Source organism: Myxine glutinosa, chromosome 5, assembly GCF_964187855.1.
Source record: "Myxine glutinosa chromosome 5, kmMyxGlut1.1, whole genome shotgun sequence".
Classification (NCBI taxonomy): domain Eukaryota; kingdom Metazoa; phylum Chordata; class Myxini; order Myxiniformes; family Myxinidae; genus Myxine; species Myxine glutinosa.
Window position 1 is genome coordinate 50,074,353 of NC_136265.1, and position 23,625 is coordinate 50,097,977.

Consider the following 23,625-nt stretch of genomic DNA (forward strand, 5'->3'; position numbering starts at 1 on the left):
ACATAATTCGCACAGAACGTTGATAATATTATTATGCGTTGGTGATATAAATAAATAAATTCGCACGGCGGGGCCGAACGGGTGGTGGCTCTAGGGGCGACTTATCGCCGGACGCTGTGCAAACTGCGAGGATTTTGCGAATCAGTATAAAATAACTGTATCACTTATAGAAATTATGCATTTGAGGGAATAATTATGGTCGATATGAATAATTTTTGGGAGGGGGCGTGGCCTCACCATTCTACTGAGCACTGCCACTGCGTCACCACTGAAGTGGCATCTCAAATGCAGGTGAATGTCGTGTTCTTTGTCTCTGGCAGCAGCTGCTTTATATTTAATGGCTTTCTTCTTTGGAGAAAGTGACAATGTACACCGTGCTGAACAAAGATTCCTTTTTGTGTCATGTGGAATCGGACGGTTGCACTTCCACGTTCGAGCTCGTACGGAATGTGTATTGTGCTGCGTCATTTACCTTGAACGATGTAACTAATTACAAGGTCAATCATGAGGGGAACAGGAAGATTCGGATTTCGTGTGTGTGTGTGTGTGTGTGTGTGTGTGTGTGTGTGTGTGTGTGTGTGTGTGTGTGTGTGTGTGTGTGTGTGTGTGTGTAAAAGAGAGATAGAATTGTGAGGAACAGAAATGAAAAAACGAGGTGTGTGTGTGTCTGTAGTATATAATACAACATGTTACTTATACTATGTGTGTATATAATATACAGCATAACGTCATATATACAGTATAACTTGTCATGTATGCTATGTGTGTGTATAATATACAGCATAACATGTCACATATACAGTATAGCTTGTCATGTGTACTATGTGTGCATATAATGTACAGCATAACATGTCACATATACAATATAACTTGTCATGTATACTATGTGTGCATATAATATACAGCATAACATGTCACATATACAGTATAACCTGTCATGTATACTATGTGTGCATATAATATACAGCATAACATGTCACATATACAGTATAACTTGTCATGTATACTATGTGTGCATATAATGTACAGCATAACATGTCACATATACAATATAACTTGTCATGTATACTATGTGTGCATATAATGTACAGCATAACATGTCAAATATACAGTATAACTTGTCATGTATACTATGTGTGCATATAATATACAGCATAACATGTCACATATACAGTATAACTTGTCATGTATATTATGTGTGCATATAATATACAGCATACCATGTCACATATACAGGATAACTTGTCATGTATACTATGTGTGCATATAATATACAGCATAACATGTCACATATACAGTATAACTTGTCATGTGTGCATATAATATACAGCATAACATGTCACGTATACAGTATAACTTGTCATGTATACTATGTGTGTATATAATATACAGTATATGTGACGTATACAATGAATATAATATGTCCTATATATACAAATGAAATATATACAAATAGGGCAAAATGGAGAAGATTGTCATGGGGACCGAAGGCTAACCCCCACTCTAGCAGGGAAAATGGCCTTAAAATGCATGTTGTTGTTGTATATATACAGTATAACTTGTCATATATACTATGTGTGTTTATAATACACAGTGTAACATCTCACATCTACTTTGTGTGTATATAATATACAGTATAACGTCATGTATACTATGTGTGTGTATTATATACAGTATGATATGTTACGTATACTATACTATGTGTGTATGTAATATACAGTATAACGTCATGTATACTGTGTGTATATAATATACAGTGTAACATGTCATGTATACCATGTGTGTATATAATATACAGTGTAACATGTCATGTATACTATGTGTGTATATAATATACAGTATAACATGTCATGTATACTACGTGTGTATATAATATACAGTATAACATGTCATGTATACTACGTGTGTATATAAGATACAGTATAACATGTCATGTATACTACGTGTGTTTATAATATACAGTGTAACATGTCATGTATACTATGTGTGTATATAATATACAGTGTAACATGTCATGTATACTATGTGTGTAATGTGTATATAATATACAGTATAACATGTCATGTATAAAGTATAATATCTCACATATACAGTATAACATGTCACGTATACTATGTGTGGAAATAGTATACAGTATAATATGTAACATATGCAGTATAATATCACATATACAGTATAATATGTCATGTATACAGTATAATATGTCACGTATGCAGTATAATACTGTTGTGGCCAAAAATATTGGCACCCTTGCACCTTTTTCAAATAATGCACCATTTCTTCCAGAGAATTGTTAAAATTAAAAAATATTTTGTTATCCACATATTTATTTCTTAGGTTTGCAGTGGAACAAAATAAAAATAGCTGAAAAAAATACTCAATCTTAGCTTATCCCACACATAAATCCTAAAATGGCCTGGACAATATCATTGGCACCTTTTAGAAGTTGTTGGAAATAATTAGATTTCAAGCAGGTGATTCTCCTTTACTTAGGAATTGAACTCACCTGTGGTGAGTTGCAGGTGCATGCAATATAAAAATCACTCATTCAACCAGTTTGAATAGAGAAAAGGAGTCATTCTGCTGTTTTGTGTCACTGCGTTTACCGCAATGAGCATTTAGAAAAGAAAGAAAACCAGAGAATTGTCTGAGGAAGTCAGACAAAAGATTGTAGCCAAGCATGGACAATCTCAAGGCTACAAGTCCATCTCCAGAGAACTTGATGTTCCTGTGTCCACCACACACAATGTTATCGGGAAGTTTAAGGCCCATGGCACTGTAGCCAACCTCCCTGGACGTGGCCACAAGAGAAAACTTGATCAAAGATTGCAGCGAAGGATTGTTAGAATGGTGGAGAAAGCACCTCGATCAAGTGCCAAATAGATTCAAGCTGACCTTCAGACACAAGGTATGACAGTTTCAACTCGCTCCATCCGTCGCCAACTCAATGAAAGGGGGTTCTATGCTAGGAGACCCAGACTGAGAGAGAGAGACATAAGAAAGCCTGACTGGAGTTTGCCAAAACACACCTGAGAACAAGCCAAAATCCTTCTTTTTGTGCCTCTGAAGAAGGAGATGGAGTAGGAGGAAGAGGTAGAGGAGGAGGGGTGGAGATGGAGTAGGAGGAAGAGGTAGAGGAGGAGGGGTGGCGGATGCAAGTCAAAAACTTTGTTTTGTTAATGTAACCTGTAACGTGTAGATTGTCCCTTCAAGACAATTGACATATTAACACTGAACAAGGAACTTCAACCTGTAACACTTACACTTTGAGACAAATGACAGGATTGCTAAATCATCCGAACTTCCCATCTTAACATGTTGCATTGCTTCTTGTCCTCAGGAACAAGTCGATTTTAAAGGGGAGTGGGAGAGGACTCAGTAATGGAGGAACTGGGTGTTAATGTGGAAAGCACACCCTTTGACCTGCTGAGCACAGCCCCTCTGTACCCGCCGTTCTCACCTGGGGCCGAGGCGGTCGAGCGGCCCTACAAGTGCTCATTCTGTGAAAAGACTTTTGCACGCACGGGGCAGATCCGTGAGCACCTCAAGATACATGTGGTCGATAAACCCCACAAGTGCGCGCACTGCCAAAAGACATTTGGCTACCCCTCGGCACTAAGAAAGCACGAAACGACGCACACCGGAGAAAAGCCCTACGTTTGCACTCACTGCGATAAGGCGTTTACTCAGTCGTCTAACCTCCGCGCACACCAGCGCACACACACAGGCGAGAGACCCTACAAATGCCCCTTCTGCGGTCGAGCTTTCGTCCGATCGTCCTGCTTGAAGGTCCACCTCCGCACTCACACCGGTGAGCTGCCGCACGAGTGCACGGTGTGCGGAAAGGGTTTCGCAATCTCGTCGAACCTTCAGAGGCACATGAACAAGCACAAGACTGAGCAGTCGAGTAGCTACGCACGCTGGTCTCTGGAATACAAGGCCAAGAGGCTGCTTGCCGAGAGCGTTGCATCACTCACCTGAGTTGGTTTGGGTGAGGAGGTTATATATATCTTAATGAAATTATCTACAAATGTTCGACGATGATGCGCGGAGAGACTACAACGTTTCCGATAGGAAAAACATGGCTGCGAAGACGACTTGGGCGTAAAGTGGAGCTCATTGTGAAGGAACTGTCTGAAAATTGCATTTCATAAGGTGATGGCGGGTCCAGATGGGAATATCAAAATTGTTGGATTTATTGAGATTTTTACTGATGAGAGATGAAAGGAACAACAAAGTTGTGTTGATCAATGTTAACGGATCAAGTTGCACTTTTACGCTGTATTTGGCCACCGATGCTACGTGGGACATTCAAAACATTCTCGGAACGAGATACAAATGTCCAACACATGCCATTTTTTATATTTAAAAATATAGTGATATATGATTAGTAAGAAAATATATAAATGTATTTTTTATTTCTATATATGTCTCGTACTTTTTTTTTGGAGGGTTGGGGGTAGGGGGGCTTGTTTTGGACTGTTTCGAGCATCACATTTGTCGAACCTTTTGAACAGGCCTTGTCTTCTGTTTTCATCTGCAAGTTGTACCAAGACTTCAATGGAGGGTTGCTTGGTTCAGTTTGACCATGTAGAATGTGCTGTGTGCTGCCAGGTTCGTTTTTATGTTCTTAAGGTCCTGTGGGTGGTGGTGATGAGAAACATACCTGGGATGTCCGGTGGTGGAGCCAGAACGTTCTTGGTATGGTGTTGGTTTTGTAAGTATGTGCCAAGTTTACGGACGCATTCATTCGATTGTAACGCTACCTACAGCAAGTGAATGTACTGGTCCAGAGGATGAAAGACAACCGTGAATATGCGTGAGAGCATTTGTTCATAGGATTTACGTGTTGACTGCGTCCTGTATAATTGAGGCCTGTGTTAAAGTTCCCCAAATAGATAATGTTTTTTTGTAAGTTGGTATTTTCTTTGGGTGTAAAGAAAAAAAACAAAAAACATACCACATGGTCTCTGGAATACAAGGCCAAGAGGCTGCTTGCCGAGAGCGTTGCATCACTCACCTGAGTTGGTTTGGGTGAGGAGGTTATATATATCTTAATGAAATTATCTGCACGGTGTGCGGAAAGGGTTTCGCACGTTACCTTGTAGGTAACGTTCCTGTTACTTCCAAAATCGAAGATTTTTCAGGTATATTTGTTTGTTGTGCCTTATGTTTGTGTGTTTCTTTGTCAATTGCCGACAGATCACAATTTTATACCGATCTTCACGAAACTTCACCAGATGGTAGAGTTCGTCATCAGGAAGAAGCCTATTGATTTTGAGGTCAACGGTCATCTTGAGGTCGAATTTCTAGAATTGTCATTTTTCATCTGATTGACTCGTAAAATTGAACAGCATTTGCATATTGTCACTAAATTGGGAAACCAACTATTTTTGAGGTTAAAAGGCAAAGGTCAACTCAAGGTCAAACTTCCAAAATCATCAATTTTCGTGTGAAACAATTTTCATGCAAATTGACTTGAAAATTAAACGGCAATTACACAGTGCATCACAGAATTGGAAAACCAACTTTTTGAGATCAAAAGGTCAAACTTCTAACATCATCAATTTTCATCTGAAAAATCATAAATTTTAATCCGATTGACCCGAGCTTCGATTAAGATTGAGATTAAGACTGATTAAGATTTGATTAAGCTTTTCTCCTTGTAAGAGCGTCACTCAAACGCAGGAAACCTTCCTCTGCACCTTCCTCTGAATCGGCCTCACGAGTTGTGGAGCAAAATAATTTTGATTTGTTTGTTTTCGCACAAGGTCATTTGCAGGTTTGACCTGATCCTTCTTGCAATCACCTCTGGGGAGAGCAGGCTCGACTGGTGAATGAATTTTCAAGTGAAAGAAGAATCATGAAGTCGTTTCTGTTTACCGATGCCAGCATGTCGTGAATGCTTTCCCACTCACTCACTCACCAATGTCCCACTCTCTGACAAGATATAATCATGGGGAAATACAAGGAATTTGACACATTGGGGCAGGAACAGGCACATTACTCTGGTGTTTTTTGTTGGTTGGGGAGATCAACGAATGACCACCAAGAGTACATTCACTATTTGATGAGACCCTCTCACCACATCCATACCGCAGCTTCCTATCAGACAAAAACAATGTCCACGTACTCCTCCAGCCCCAATGCTTGTAGGTACCTCCATTAATCCTAAACTGGGGGCCCATTTACCGGCAATGGTTGCTGCTGGAGCCACCGAGTCTGCCGCATGCCCATTCATTTGCATGTCCGATGACAATTTGTTTGTTATATGACCACGAGTTTTTCTGTTGCTCATCAGTCACAGCCAGTTACTATCGAACACGTCGGTCACATCACAGCTCCACTTGGAGTTGGAGGAGCTTCACTGGGACAACGCAGAGCATGATTGGTCTTGGGAGGAGATGGACATTCAATTGAGTATGAGCAAGGACATGGATGCACCACACTAAGAAAGCCAAGGTGTACAAATGTTGTTTATTTCTGGCAGTGCAGCAACACCGAATACTGCACGAGATAACGGACCTCACCACCTTGAACCACTTGAATACTAGGGGTAGTTGCCACGGATGTAGCTTGTTAGTTATCAATCAGGTGCCGCCACGTTGTCTCGGCCTTAACCCAAACATTCCTCTCCTACGACCAGATTATTTTTTCTCAACACAGCCTATGATGTCATCTGGGTGAAGCCATCAAATCACTTAACGAGTAAAATCCTGTTCTGGTAAATGTTTCTGATAGTGGATAGGGATATACACCGTTTTTTGGATTTGCAATGAAAGAAAATCTATTTTCTTTTCTTCTGTCACATAGTCAGTATAGTTCACTCCAGCTTCAAGCTGGCATCCTGGTGTTTCGCAGGCAGGCAGGGTGGTGTGTGCCTGTGTGTGGTTTACAGAGGTAGGTATCCCTCTAATATAATGTTGGTGCTCCATCTGAAGGCAGATTCAGTGCTGCCAAATGAGCCTCAGCAAGGATTACACTGGGTGGTTTGCCATTACCTTCTCGGTTGTAGGGCAGGAATTCTTCATTTGGCCAGGATTTTTTGTATATGGTGGTGAGGCTTAAGGAGGAATGGGAGCACAATGGACCAGGACTTAACAGAACAAAAAGAACATTTGATATATGGGGAATCGGTGTGTTCTTAAGGCGCCCCAAGATCACCAAATTTGTTCGACAAATGCAAACCCTGGCTGAGGCACACCTTCACATTACATCAGAACTTCTGCTGAAAAGTCCTTCACTTTTTTTGCACCTTGGCCGTTTCATTTGTAAGATTTTCATTACTCACCCGTATATCACCGAGCACCTTCGAAACATAATAATCACCGTAATCCAATGCACAGTATATTTGTGTATATATATATATATATATACTGTATATATATATATATACACAGTCACGTGAAAAAGTAAGTACACCCCATGTAAAGTTTTGACTTTTTCAACATATTTCAACATACAGCTATTTGATCTTCATTTCAACAATATTGATAGATAAAGGTGATATAATATAACAAATATCATGAAACATTTACATTTTGTAGTCCATTGTATAATTTAAATCAACATAAATGCAAATTTCGCATGTGGAAAAAGTAAGTACACCCCTACATTTATGATTACTTCAAATACCTAAAATTAGAATCAGGTGCACCAGCTCAGGTGCAAATTATTAGAACATCGTTCGAGAGGATCTTGGAGGAACCTGTCTTATTTCAACCTCAGACATTTAGTTTGGTTTGCTCTTTGTTGTTGAAGTGTGTGGCGTCACCATGCGTAGATCAAAAGAGCTCTCTGAGGCCTTCAGAAACAAGGTTATAGATGCCTACGAGTCTGGGAAGGGATTTAAAAAGATCTCCAAACAATTTGAAATCAATCATTCGACTGTCCGGAAGATCATCTACAAGTGGAGAAGATTCCAAACAACTGCCAACTTGTTCACGCCAGGCCGCCCCAGCAAGTTCAGCCTGAGAGCAGACCGCAAGATGCTGAAAGAAGTCTCTAAGAACCCCAGAATGTCATCACGGGACCTACAGGTAGCTCTTGCCACTGTTGATGTCAAAGGGCACGAGTCTACCATTAGAAAGAGGCTGCACAAATTTGATCTACATGGGAGGTGTGCCAGAAGGAAACCTTTGCTGTCCAGAAAGAACATCAGGGTAAGACTAAAGTTTGCCAATGAACACCTCGGCAAAGACCAGCACTTCTGGAACAATGTGCTCTGGACAGATGAGTCAAAGGTAGAGCTATTTGGCCACAGTACCAGAAGACATGTTTGGCAAAAACAAAGACAGCATTTGATCACAAGAACCTGATACCAACTGTAAAGCATGGTGGTGGAAATATTATGATTTGGGACAGCTTTGCTGCATCAGTGCCTGGGCAGCTCACCATCATATAATCCACTCTGAATTCTTCATTGTACCAGAGGGTGCTTGAGGATAATGTGAGGCCATCTGTCGGCAAGTTGAAGCTCAACCGAAAGTGGACCTTGCAACATGACAATGACCCTAAACATACCAGTAAATCCACCAAGGAATGGCTGAAAAGAAAGAAATGGAGGGTTCTGGAATGGCCAAGTCAAAGCCCGGATCTAAATCCCATCGAGATGTTGTGGGGGGATTTGAAACGAGCTGTGCATCCAAGAAACCCCTCAAACATCACACAGCTGAAATAATTCTGCATGGAGGAGTGGGCAAAAATTTCTCCCAGTCGATGTCAGTGGCTGGTAGACAGTTAAAAGAAATGCCTACTTGAGTTTGTTTCTGCCAAAGGGGGCAATACCACCTATTAGAGCCAAGGGTGTACTTACTTTTTCCACATGTGAAATTTGCATTTATGTTTATTTAAATTATACAATGGACTACAAAATGTAAATGTTTCATGATATTTGTTATATTATATCACCTTTATCTATCAATATTGTTGAAATGAAGATCAAATAGCTGTATGTTGAAATATGTTGAAAAAGTCAAAACTTTACATGGGGTGTACTTACTTTTTCACGTGACTGTATATATTGCTACGTGCTCCTCCCTGACCCCCTGGTCACGGTGTACCTCCGAGCCCCGAGAGGAGTCACGGCAGAAAAATGTGTTATTCTGTATGTCAAAGATCAATGGTGAAGCCACACCAATTGTTACAAACCAACAGGTATTGTATTAAGATCACACAATAATAACAGTACAAAACAATTGTAATCAATTGTACAACAAATAGTATGTCATTCCTATGATGGTACCATCAGGTTCGTACAATATAACTCACTGCTCCAAGTGAGCGAAAAGAAAAAGATTCCCAATGTCTCTATTCCCCGGTTTCAAGCCAAAGTCGATCCGCTCCATCGATCGTCAGATCAATGTCCAATCGAGACCAGAATCCCGTTGGGTTGGCAGTTACAGTCCGGCTGCCAAAGCTGTGCAAAGGCGCCCTCCAGGCGACTGGGAAATCCAAAGGCGCCCTCCAGACGACCGGGAAATCACACCCTCGGGTATGGACGTTTCACGCCTCCAAATCGGGTACACGCAGACTTTCCACTCAAAAGCCACGTTACACACACACACCCCAGATCGACGTCTGAATGCGGTGAAAATGGTCGAAACGAGATGAAACCTTGAGCGAAGCGCAAGTCCTGCGCGAGTCAAAATGGCTGACGGCCCGGTCTCGTGGCGCAACGGCACGACGATGATGACGATAATTCTCTTCAGAATCCACCGCAAAACCTGACACGCAGTTTGATCTGTCACAGCGATAACAACTCTGTCGCAGGAATCCCTTTCCTGGGAAACCCAAAGTTCACTCGTAACTCTTGCTCGCCAACGTTCGCTCCAGACCACAAAGCAACTATGCTTCTTGTCCGACTCCACTCGCTCCGCTTTCTTTTTCTCCTCCTCTTTGTCGTCCGGTTCCCGATCCGGTTTCCTGTTTCTTTTAACTCTAACGTTTCACCTTTTGAAAACAGTTCATGAACAATAAACCTTTTGAAAACAATAATAGTACATGGAATCCAAAATGTTTACAGTGGATGAAAACCACCACAACGGAAGTGTCGAATCCATAACTATATATATACATACATATATATATATATATATATATGTTTGTGGTTTATAATATTTTTAGCCTCCATTGGACTTTTTGGACATTTAGCATCCGAATCCGAATTTAGCATCCATTAAAATAGCATCCGAAACGGGGGCTTATTTACTTCTGGTAAAGGTTTTCCATGAAACGCCATGATTAAAGCCATTTATATGCGTTAACATGGCATTTGTTGGAGGAGGAAAAAACCCCTTGGGGAAAGGGAATATTAGTAGAAATAATATTGTTTTGTAATAACATTAATATTATGTTATTATCATTAGCGTTGTTACTTTTGTAATTAGAAGCGGCCTTGAAAAAACGCCACGATAAAGCTATCTTAATATGGATATATACTTCAACACACAACCCCCTTGACGGGGAAAACCCACTAGGGGTGGGGTTTTTTTGTATACAAAGTCGAGGCTCATGTAAGAGCTAACACATGAAACCATAAACAGAAACGCACATAAAACATAATGAAGGGAGAGAGAGAGGAAAGCACACAAGCACAACAACAGAGAAGAGGGAGAGGGCTGAGGGTGGGGGGAGGGGGAAGGTACACGGTATCAAACAAATGGACATTACTCGGAATTTCAGGAAAGAAAACGGAATTTAAAAACGGTGGATTTGGGGTGTATTAACGGGTGTAGAAAGGTTCAAGGTATTGAATGGGGGAAGATGGAAGTTAGGTGGGGTGGAAGTTAAATCACTACAACCTGCGTCCTGTGACCCTAAGTCTCCCTGTCAAGTTTGGTTGCAAGTGGATAAGTAACGAACGGATGTATCATGGTAAAAAATCGTCAGACAAACAGACACCAAATTCCGTATTTTAGTGTGATGTCTGTCCCCCTTCACAAGGACGATTTGAGTCGGGTTTTAAAGGCCAATCTTTTAACACGAATGTGTGTTCACTACGGTCTATTTTTGAGGATAAAAACACTTGAAAAACATTTTCCATATAAGAGTAATTATTTTGTCTCCTACATTGGAATTGTAGACGATAGCTTGAAAACTGAACATCAAGGGCGGTGTACAAAAGCGTTTTTTTAAAAATAACAATAAATACAGGGTGCAGGGAGGTGAAATTCGCTGCATCTGATGTGCAACGCACGCAGAGTAAAACGAGTGTTCATTTTCATCAGGAGAACGTCTAATAAATAAAGAAGATACAAGCACACCTGATACTAGGCCAAGGCTTCAGACTTTGGCATGCTCATGCGGCTGCACCGTCGAATAAACTGTTCCAATCTGTCATTTTTGAGGGGCTTTTTACTATATTTATATATGTATGTAAAATGCATCAGCTGCTATTCGAGATAAGTTTTGATCATAATATCAAGAATAACAACATTCATTCATGGTGATTATTCTAAAGAATAAGGAAAATATTTTAAAATGATTAATGATAAAACTTTTATAAATATGTTTGCGCCCCAATACTAGTTCTAATTTTAAGCTGCAATCGCCTTAAAGTGTGAAGATTTAAAGCCGAGATCAATGACAGAGAGACTCATGTGGCTCCATTTCCTCGAGGCCATATCCCACATGTACATGATCACAGCTGATCACACATACACATGGCGGGATTGATGCTTCCCACAACTTGCGTCTCGATCATGATGCTTGATTCTCGCCTCTCGACGTTGGTTACGTCGTTGTTGAGTTTCGCTGAGCACCATGATACTTGGAAAGGACTGATGGGAGCTGGTTGAAAAAAGGGGGAGATAAAGTGAATTCAAACATCTTCGTTACAAACGGATGAGGATGCTTCAAACTTGGCCTAGACTTTGCTTGGTTCTCAAAACGAAACTTACTTGTATATTCATACCATTTATAATTCGAAAATGTCTGTGTGTTTGTGTATTTGTCTGACTTTTATGCACTCCTAAACCGGTGGACAGAATGATTTGAAAACTCGTGGTTGCAATCAGGGTCTGGCCGGGAAGGATTTGGTGGCAAAGAAAATGAATAGTCCCAGAAGTTCAGGATTGGGAGAGCATCCCAATTCTCTCTCCATAAATATGTACCGTGTAGTGTGGCTCCAACTAGTGGTCATTGGGCGTATTACAAGTTGTACCCACAGAAAACCATAGACGTGGGGAAATTATCAATAATTGTGTGAAGACTTCTATGCATTCCTTAATGACCAGACAAAGTTAGTTGAAAGCTGCTGGTTGTAGGTAACATTATGAGAGAGCACAACAAGGTAGAGATGCTGAGTGTGACCAAGATCATGAAGATCGGCTTGCCAAAAAAAACAAAACTCCTTGTATGACAATCATAACTAGAATGGCACTCGGTACGGCGCATACCCCCGCCAGGCTGAACACTTTACGTTTTGTATCCCGCTGATAGGCCGGATCTGGATTCTGACCAAAATCGAATCGGCATGTTTTTGTCACCTAAACAACTCATCCACCAAATTTCGGCCAAATCCGTCCACATCTTTTTGAGATATCGTGCTACATATCATTTTGACCCCATCTCTCACTGGTGAAGAATCACTAATAAAATTCTCTGATCCAGATCCTGATTTAGATCTTCACCAAAATGGAATCAATTCTTCGATGTCACACACTCAACCTGTCCACCAACTTTCGTCCAAATCCGTCCACAATTTTTTGAGATATCATGCTATACAGTCTTGGCCGAAAATATTGGCGCCCTTGCACCTTTTTCAAATAATGCACCATTTATTCCAGAAAATTATTGAAATTAAAACATCTTTTGGTATCCACAGATGTATTTCTTTGGTTTGCAGTGGAACAAAACAAAAAAAGCCGAAAAAATTACTAAATCTTAGCTTATTCCACGCAGAAATCCTAAAATGCCCCGGACAATATTATTGGCACCTTTTATAAGTTGTTAGAAATAATTGGATTTCAAGCAGGTGAATATCCTTTACTTTGGAATTGAACTCACCTGTGGTGAGTTGCTGGTGCCTGCAATATAAAAATCACTCATTCAACCAGTTTGAATAGAGAAAAGGAGTCATTCTGCTGTTTTGTGTCACAGTGTGTACCAAAATGAGCATAGAGAAAAGAAAGAAAACCAGAGAATTGTCTGAGGAGCTTAGACACAGGATTGTAGCCAAGCACGGACAATCTCAAGGCTACAAGTTCATCTCCAGAGACCTCGATGTTCCTGTGTGCACCGTACGCAATGTTATCAGAAAGTTTAAAACCCATGGCACTGCAGCCAACATCCCTGGACGTGGCCACAAGAGAAGACTTGATCAAAGATTGCAGCGAAGGAATGTTTGAATGGTGGTAAGAGCCCTCAATAGACTGCTAAACAGATTCAAGCTGACCTTCAGACACAAGGTATGACAGTTTCAACTCGCTCCATCTGTCGCCAACTCAATGAAATGGGATTCTATGGTAGGAGACCCAGGCTGAGAGAGAGACATAAGAAAGCTTGACGAGTTTTTCAAAACACACCTGAACAAGCCAAAATCCTTCTGGGAGAAGTCCTGTGGACAGATGAGACCAAATTAGAGCTTTTTGGTAAAGCACATCATCTCTATGTTTACAGAAAACAAAATGAAGCCTTCAAAGAAAAGAACACATTACCTACAGTCAAACATGGAGGGGGTTCAGTGATGCTTTGGGGTTACTGTGCTACCTCTGGCACTGGGTGCCTTGAATGTGTGCATGCCATCATGAAATCAGGAGATTACCAAGGAATTTTGGAGCGCAATGTTCAACCTAGTGTCAGAAAGCTGGGTCTCCGTCGAAGGTCATGGGTCTTGCAGCAGGACAATGACTCCAAACACACTTCAAAAAGCACCCAGGAATGGTTCAAGACAAAATTCTGGACTGTTCTGAAGTGGCCAGCAATGAGTCCAGATGTAAATTCCATTGAACACCTGTGGGGAGATCTGAAAACAGCAGTTGGGTGAAGGCAGCCTTAAAATCTGGGAGAACTGGAGCAGTTTGCACAAGAAGAATGGGTCAAACTGCCAGTAGAGAGGCAGAGGAAGCTCATTCATGGCTATAGGAAGAGCTTGACTGCAGTTATTTTGTCCAAAGGCTGTGCTACCAAATAATAAATCGAGGGTGTCAATAATTTGGTTAATGCGATTTATTTTTATTTTCTGATTTAACAGGATATATTAAGTTCTGAATCAAAAACAAAGGTTCTGTAATATTAACAGTGAAATAAAGAATTGTGGAGGCCAAATACTTTTGTCAATCTCAACTTATTTTTCGGGAAAATTGTGAGTTATTTGAAAAAAGTGCAAGGGTGCCAATATTTTTAGCCACGAGTGTCTGTCGTTTTTGGCCCTATCTTCCAATGTTGAGGAATCACTAAGAAAATTCAAAAAAATTCTCTGCTCCGGATCTGGATTTTCACCCAAATGAGCTCTACCGAGTGCCGTTGTACTTTGTTCTGTTTCGTCAAGTGTTGTTCTTTGATTGATTTCGAGTTTATCTGTTGATCAGTTCTGCTATTCCTAAAATACCGGATTTTTTTTTTTTAGCGGTATTGAATTCTGTTCAACATAAGATAGTATTAGCCCCCGTTGGAAATTGCAATTTCAATGAAAAACGCACTCACCTGCGTCTATCCAATGTGTCAGATTTACATGTGCAACAAAGTGCCAGGGAGGTCAGCAGTGTGATTCCTGAAGCCACCCAGCCCACGTACAAGGCCGGACCATACTCGTACCTGTTTCCACAATAAAGATCATCAAAAGTGAGTCGTCAAGGAATTAGTTGTAAATACTAGCTGAAGTACCTGGTGTCGCCTGGGGAAATTTAATGAAATAAGTTTTTAGATATTTCCTGCATGACAATCGCAAAACATATTACTCGATCACTCCCGGGAAAAATGCCAGCAGTGTATAAGAACATATACTCACTTAAGGCCGGAACAAGGAAGTGTTATAATAAACGTGTGTAAAGTACTGGCTGCACGTGGTGGCCAAACGCCCTATCAAGTGACTTTACAATGGTGTTTCCATTTTCTTGGCCACGACACATATGTGAAGTTGAAACAGCATAAGTAGGGATTTCAATCAAATAATTTTCATTTATTTATTCTCATCCTCACCGGGCTCCAATGAGATTTGGATCATAAAAGTCCACTGTGATTTTGTGAGCGTAGAAAGACACAGCTGTGAGAGTTGTCAATGCTGCAAATAAACACAACAACAATCAAACACCAGATCACTTGATTGCAACAAGCGACGTGAATCTCACGGACATTGAACCCTTCCAAAGGTCATTTTATTCATCTCAAAACACATTCTCGAACTCTATTCAAAAGCTTCGAGTTTATTTTAATCAGTTTCGAAACTTTCAAGATGAGGCATTGGTTAATAAGAATGACCGCACTGTGGTCCCAACCTGCGACAAAATCCGGCAACAAGCTGATTAGGAAACGGGTATTTCAAGCACTCTCAAAAAGATTGACAGCGCGATTGGAAACAATGTATGTACATGTATGTACAATTGTACAGTATGTACAATTAGAATGTGAGTACGTATATAAAGTATGTACAATTAGAATGTGAGTATGTATATAAAGTATGTACAATTAGAATGTGAGTACGTATATAAAGTATGTACAATTAGAATGTGAGTACGTATATAAAGTATGTACAATTAGAATGTGAGTACGTATATAAAGTATGTACAATTAGAATGTGAGTATGTATATAAAGTATGTACAATTAGAATGTGAGTACGTATATAAAGTATGTACAATTAGAATGTGAGTATGTATATAAAGTATGTACAATTAGAATGTGAGTACGTATATAAAGTATGTACAATTAGAATGTGAGTACGTATATAAAGTATGTACAATTAGAATGTGAGTACGTATATAAAGTATGTACAATTAGAATGTGAGTACGTATATAAAGTATGTACAATTAGAATGTGAGTATGTATATAAAGTATGTACAATTAGAATGTGAGTATGTATATAAAGTATGTACAATTAGAATGTGAGTATGTTTTTAATGTATGTACAATTAGAATGTGAGTATGTATATAAAGTATGTACAATTAGAATGTGAGTATGTATATAAAGTATGTACAATTAGAATGTGAGTATGTATATAAAGTATGTACAATTAGAATGTGAGTATGTATATAAAGTATGTACAATTAGAATGTGAGTATGTATATAAGTGTCCAATTAGAATGTGAGTACGTATATAAAGTATGTACAATTAGAATGTGAGTACGTCTAGAAAATACATACTTAATCTGTTTTGCTTAATCATAATCAAATTGCCTAATATATTTCAAACCACCACAGAAATGATAAATTGTGAAATGGCACAAAGGATGTTGTGATCTAAAAGTTAATAAGGATAGTTTTGGCAGCAAGTGATGGGCAGCTGACATTTCGAGTGTTAATCCTTCATCAGAACAATAGCAGTGGATGTGCAGAAACATGGCTATGACCTCAGTTATACTGTGTTAAAGGAGATGTATAATACAGATTGGGTGTGAGCTTAAACTGTTACCAGACAGTGCAAGAAGGCAGGCACTCGTTGCAGAGAGACGAACTTTCTGGCTGCAAGTGAAGCCTCTTGGATTGGTGCAGTGCAGGCCGGGAAGCATGATGAGGAGACCAATCACAGCAAGGAGTACAGCGCTCACCATGAGAGCCCTGCACACTTTCACATGGACTTGGGAAGAGAAGATTGTGAAAGTTTTCATCGTCATTGGTTTGGAAAACACTAAGTACTGGAAAGTTTATAAAACATTACAAAATAAAAGAGGAAATTGTTTTAGCTTTGTGTAGAATTTTTTGGCTTTTCGATGTATACTCTGTGGTTAATAACCAGTGGTTATGGTTGGGGACACGTTTAAGTAACAAAATGGCCGCCAGTCAGCCATCGTGGATCTGATCTCGAAAAAAGATGACTTGCATATGTTAGCCATCATTCATTATCTGTGTGCCAAGTTTGATCCAGATCGGTAAATGCATGGCCGAGAAATGGTGCAGGACCTGTTTAACAACGGGCTTTTTTTTTACAACTAAAATGGCCGCCAGTCGGCCATCTTTGATCGCATCGTGAAACAAAATGATGTGCTTATGTATATCATAACGTGTTGTATTTGTGAAAAGTATGAACAAAATTGGTCCATACATCTCCGAGATATGGTTGCAGACGGACGCACGCACTGACCCACAGACGAAGGATGAGACCCAATCCATAAGCCCCCGTTTTGGACTGTCCAATGGGGGCTCATAATACACGAAGCAACATTATGTATTACAAGTTTCCAACAATATGCTAATAGGTCGTCTTTGTGAGCCTAACTCTTTGGCATGCTCTCCTTCCTTCGATGGAACCGTAGGCCTCATGGTTACTTTCTCTTTTGCCATCAACTCATGTAAACTTCCACAAAAGTTATTCCGGTGTTTCATTCAAGTCAAATAGGCCCTGCAAAAACTGTGTTGGCAGACCGATACAATGTTTTTCAGGTCGGGTGTGAAACAGCAAAGGGCTTACCTTGTGTAGCTTTTCTTGGTTGCTTTATGCAGCTTTCTTTGGCTAGAAGCGCATGGGAGTTAATTTATTTGAAAATCTTGGCACCCTGGGGTAATTGATTAGGAGCGAGCTGATTGGCACGTGACCTCCCAACATCCTTGCTGTTCAGCTTCTCCTTAGCGTTTTGATATAATTTGGACAACAAGGATACTCTGATGTCTTTCCAACAAATTTCCTGATTCTCTGCTGATCAAGTCTCCCTTTGTTTATCCTCTCCACTACCACTAGATGTCAGCATGGTACAGGTCAGAACATTTACATTCCTCCATTGTTTGATTCAATAAGAAAAATAAAACTTTTGCAACAGAAGTTTGGACGACCAGCATCTTCGATCTCAGGGAAATATATTTTTCTTAAAGGAAAATTGAGTACCACACACAAAAAGGGAATGTTCAGGATGAAAATACTGTATATTCAAATGGTTGTTGCCATTTGTTGTTTATGGTGAATGTTCAGGGTGACTTATCGCACAATTTACAAAAAGTGCTTTGAGTTTAGTGAAACGAATGATTGAGTATAATTCAGCGAGGCTAGCTAGGGTGGACTACCTTGCCTCTGGGTAGGCCCGGTGATCATTCTGTACCTTGGGTGATCACCACTATGTTGATGCCATAGGCCTATGTCTCAATAACATCGAAATTATGGATCGCTGTGAGAATAGTCCTGGAGATATCGTTGCAGCGCAAAATATGTTGTCTTGATGTAATCAATGATTCTGTGGTCAAATTGTGGATGACAGTAAAAGTTTCAGGTGCAGTGTTCTCCAATCTTTATTTTGTAAAAAATTGAGGTATTCCTCCATTTCTTCTCCATCTTTGCATTGTTGCTGTCCCACATGAGGAGTTTCTCATGATCGTGTCCATTGCTCTCGACCATTGAGATAGCGCCCTTAATGTCCAGTTGGAGATCCTTACGTATGTCCAGTTTGAGAATCCTCAGGTAACCCTCCTAGCTTCCCCCCCAAGAACTCCATTTCTCACTCTCCGTGTACTGCTCATACACCTCCCAAACTGAAGAAATACTTCTGGCTATGACTTGCCCTCTGGTCCGACCTTTTGTTACCTCTGCCACTGAAGGTGGATGGAGATTATGTTTAGACCCCTGTCTGTTTATTACTTGGCAACATTTTTTATGGCGTAGCCCATTGGGCAGAGCCGTCTAGAACAGTGTTTGTCCATCTGTATGTATGTATGTACCCTCAAACGTATACCAATCAGAGCTGAGAATCTGGTCACATGACAGAGTGATGTGATTACGTCTGATGTCATTATGGCAGTATGGCGGCTAACTCTCCACGCACCGCCATTTTGATTTATATACCGTTAATGCCGAACATATCGTCGAACCTGTCATATATCACAATCGCCATGCTCTACCTTTACGTTTTTCATTCAGTGTGAAACACAAACAAACGGATTGTTAAAATGACCATGAAATATCGAAATCATCGGTGTTAGGTGTCTTCCAACAATACGGTATGTATAGGCCTTAGGCGTTATGACTCACCGTCTGCTTCAGACAAATTAAACCCAGGTTTCTTAATACAGTAGTATCGTTTTCATAGTAATAATAATAATATTATAGTAAATATAACCACAATACTTTAATCCCAATGTCATGAATGGAAAGTTGATGGATTGAAGCGGTGTAACCGCGGAAGTAAGGAATTCACCTCGGTTTTTAAAAAATTATATAACTTTCAGTAATAATAACGTCACGTTATTATTATAGTAAATCTAATTGTAACATTAATCCCATTTGTAGTGAATGCAACGTTACTGGAGGTTAAATATAGACAGTCACGTGAAAAAGCAAGTACACCCCATGTAAAGTTTTGACTTTTTCAACATATTTCAACATACAGCTATTTGATCTTCATTTCAACAATATTTATAGATAAAGGTGATATAATATAACAAATATCATGAAACATTTACATTTGTAGTCCATTGTATAATTTAAATAAACATAAAATCTTGGATCAAATCATACCTCTCTGACAGACGCCAGTTCATCTCTATCAATAACTGCAAATCCCCCACTGCTCCCCTCCCCCAAGGTGTCCCCCAAGGTTCAGTTCTTGGCCCCCTCCTCTTCATCCTGTACCTGTCCCCCCTTGGTCACTTAATCCGCCGTCATGGTCTCCAATTCCACTGCTTCGCCGAAGACATCCAGCTTTTCATCTCCACCAAGTCCATCTCCACCGCCACCCACTTTATCCTGACAAACTGCATCACTGAAATAAAATCCTGGCTTCAAATCAACTTCCTCAAACTTAACTATGATAAATCTGAAATAATCATCATTGGCCCAAAAACGCTCACCAAATCCACCCATAACTTTGCCCTCAACATCGACGGTTTCCCAGTATCCACCTCCCCTCACATCCGGAATCTTGGCATCATCTTTGACCAAACCCTCTCCTTCGACAAATACACTAAACAGATCACAAAGACAGCCTTCTTTCACCTGAAAAACATCGCCCGTCTCCGTCCATCCCTCTCCTCCACGGCTGCAGAAACCCTCATCCACGCCTTCATCACCTCCCGTCTGGACTACTGCAGCAGCCTCCTCTATGGTCCACCCTCAATAATCACCAATAAACTCCAATACATTCAGAACTCCGCTGCCCGTCTACTCACCCATTCCCGGACCCGTGACCACATCACCCCCGTCCTTTACAAGCTTCACTGGCTCCCCAAACCCCCAGAGAATCCAGTACAAAATCCTCCTCTTGACCTACAAAGCCCTCCATAACCTGGCCCCATCCTACCTGGCTGACCTCCTCTCCAGACACACTCCCACCCGCAACCTCCGCTCTGCTGGTACCAACCTCCTGACCCCCCCCCCCCCCCCCCCATCCGGACCAAATTCAGATCCTGGGGGGACAGGGCCTTCTCCATCGCTGCTCCCACCCTCTGGAACTCACTACCTCACACCATCCGAGACTCCTCCTCACTCACCACATTCAAAACATCACTCAAGACCCACCTGTTCAACACTGCATTCAACATTTAACCCACAGCATTTAACCCCTGACTATCTCTTCTCCTTCTCCTTCCTTTTGCTTTGATTATTTACCTATTGATTTTTGTCTTTTTGCACTTGTTTTTTGTATTCTGTCAAAGCGCCTTTGGGCTTCTTGAAAAGCGCTATATAAAATAAATGTATTATTATTATTATTATTATAAATGCAAATTTCGCATGTGGAAAAAGTAAGTACACCTTTGGCTCTAATAGGTGGTATTGCCCCCTTTGGCAGAAACAACCTCAAGTAGACGTTTCTTGTAACTGTCAACCAGTCTCTGACATCAACTGGGAGAAATTTTTGCCCACTCCTCCATGCAGAATTCTTTCAGCTGTGCGATGCTTGAGGGGTTTTTTGCATGCACAGCTCGTTTCAAATCCCCCCCACAAGATCTCGATGGGATTTAGATCCGGGCTTTGACTTGGCCATTCCAGAACCCTCCATTTCTTTCTTTTCAGCCATTCCTTGGTGGTTTACTGGTATGTTTAGGGTCATTGTCATGTTGCAAGGTCCACCTTCGGTTGAGCTTCAACTTTCCGACAGATGGCCTCCCATTATCCTCAAGCACCCTCTGGTACAATGAAGAATTCATCGTGGATTCTATGATGGTGAGCTGCCCAGGCCCTGATGCAGCAAAGCTGCCCCAAACCATAATATTTCCACCACCATGCTTTACAGTTGGTATCAGGTTCTTGTGGTCAAATGCTGTCTTTGGTTTTCACCAAACATGTCTTCCGGTACTGTGGCCAAATAGCTCTACCTTTGACTCATCTGTCCAGAGCACATTGTTCCAGAAGTGCTGGTCTTTGCCTAGTTGTTCATTGGCAAACTTTAGTCTTGCCCTGATGTTCTTTCTGGACAGCAAAGGTTTCCTCCTGGCACACCTCCCATGTAGATCAAATTTGTGCAGCCTCTTTCTAATGGTAGACTCATGCACTTTGACATCAACAGTGGCAAGAGCTACCTGCAGGTCCCATGATGACATTCTGGGGTTCTTAGAGACTTCTTTCAGCATCTTGCGGTCTGCTCTCTGGCTGAACTTGCTGGGGCGGCCTGGCCTGAACAAGTTGGCAGTTGTTTGGAATCTTCTCCACTTGTAGATGATCTTCCGGACAGTCGAATGATTGATTTCAAATTGTTTGGAGATCTTTTTAAATCCCTTTACATGGTGACGGTGACGCCGCACACATGCATAATTTCATGGTGACGCCGCACACTTCAACAACAAAGAGCAAACCAAACTAAATGTCTGCGGTTTAAATAAGACAGATTCCTCCAAGATCCTCTCTAACGATGTTCTAATCATTTGCACCTGAGCTGGTGCACCTGATTCTAATTTTAGGTATTTGAAGTCGTGATAAATGTAGGGGTCTACTTACTTTTTCCACATGCAAAATTTGCATTAATGTTTATTTAAATTATACAATGGACTACAAAATGTAAATGTTTCATGATATTTGTTATATTATATCACCTTTATCCATCAATATTGTTGAAATGAAGATCAAATAGCTGTATGTTGAAATATGTTGAAAAAGTCAAAACTTTACATGGGGTGTACTTACTTTTTCACATGACTGTGTATATATATATATTAAAGTAGCGGCAGTTTTGTGTCCAGCCGTCATGCTACGTAATTACGTATATGATGTCATTACGGCGTGAACACCTGCTCACTTCGAGAGTGGCAGGAAAGGTCATTCCTCTTTGGGGTATGTAGATTACAGTCGATATATGGTCGGGTCTCAAGAACATTGGGTGTGTGTTCATTTACCAAGGATCTTGTGGATAGATCGCCAAGTGGTTTAAGCATTCGAGCAAGCACTCCATTCAAAACTGTTAAGGAACGGCTCGCTTGGCAAGTGAAAAAAAGCTGCTTGGTAAATGAGCACACCTCCAATTTTTGTGGGGTATATAGATTACAGTAGATCTTCGCTCAGTTCTGTATGTAAAATTTACCTCACGGATGTCTGGATTCCTCCAAATTTCTTTGTTTCATGTTATAAACAGCATTAGCGACTGTTTGAAAAGCTAATCATGTGTGTTTGTGGTTATAATACGCCGCTGTTTGACTTTTGGCCTTGTTTTTTTTTCACAAGTATGTTGATCACTCCGGTTTGTGTGTTGGTATGTGTGTGTGTTTGAATGTCCTCTCACTTATACTTGCCTACAGGTCACAATTTTAAACCAATCTTCAGGAAACCTAACCAAATGGTGAAGCTCGTGGTCTGACAAAATCCTGTATAGTTTTGAGGTCAAATGGTCAAAAGGTAAAAATACCTCACCACCACCTCACCACCATGCCAAAGGTCAACCACTTTTTTCAAATTTCTAAAATCCTCAATTTTCTTCCGATTGACTTAAAGTTTTGTATAGGATTTACATAACAGCGAACCCAATTCAACCACCAACTATTTTGCAGATCAACATAGGCCAAAAGGTCAACATAGGCCAAAAGGTCAACCACTTTTCTCAAATTTCTAAAATCCTCAATTTTTATTCGATTGACTTGAAACTTGAATAGGATTTACATATCAGCGAACTGAATTCAACCACCAACTATTTTTCAGATCAACATAGGCCAAAAGGTAAACATAGGCCAAAGGTCAACAACCATTTCAAATTTTGTGTTATTACATTTTTATAAGCAATTTACGGTCGGTTGAAGATTTAGGTTGAAAAAATATATAAAATTAAAAAAAGAACCCCTCAGCACATACATACGGGAGGGGTAGGTGCAGACTGGAAGTTTGGGATGATTACACCTCACCACCACGTAATTCAAAACACCTCACCACCAAGTAATTCAAAACACCTCACCACCACGAAATTAAAAACACTTCACAGCCATAAAACACGTAATAAAAACACCTCACAGCCACAAAATTAAAAACACCTCTCCACCACATAATTCAAAACACCTCACCACCAAGTAATTCAAAACACCTCATCACCAACTAATTCAAAACACCTCACCACCACATAATTCAAA

At 40.5% G+C, this 23,625-nt stretch overlaps 1 protein-coding gene and 1 long non-coding RNA gene across 2 annotated transcripts in view; one reads left to right on the forward strand and one right to left on the reverse strand.

Annotated features, from left to right (window-relative positions):
* The first annotated feature begins 226 nt into the window (after positions 1 to 226).
* LOC137428421 (uncharacterized) lies at positions 227 to 4,424 on the forward strand. Its single transcript, XR_010984702.1, has 2 exons — positions 227 to 291; positions 3,341 to 4,424. It is a non-coding gene; the product is annotated as an uncharacterized LOC137428421 (long non-coding RNA).
* A 6,212-nt stretch (positions 4,425 to 10,636) lies between these two features.
* The window catches only part of LOC137427561 (claudin-19-like), a 40,174-nt gene continuing 27,185 nt past the window's right edge, over positions 10,637 to 23,625 (reverse strand). The window contains exons 3-6 of the mRNA XM_068117147.2: positions 16,571 to 16,735; positions 15,142 to 15,223; positions 14,647 to 14,757; positions 10,637 to 11,790 (exon numbers count right to left, since the gene is read on the reverse strand). Of these exons, the coding sequence (XP_067973248.1) occupies positions 11,652 to 11,790; positions 14,647 to 14,757; positions 15,142 to 15,223; positions 16,571 to 16,735 (497 nt within the window). The 3' untranslated portion in view covers positions 10,637 to 11,651. The remainder of the gene's footprint in view (positions 11,791 to 14,646; positions 14,758 to 15,141; positions 15,224 to 16,570; positions 16,736 to 23,625) is intronic.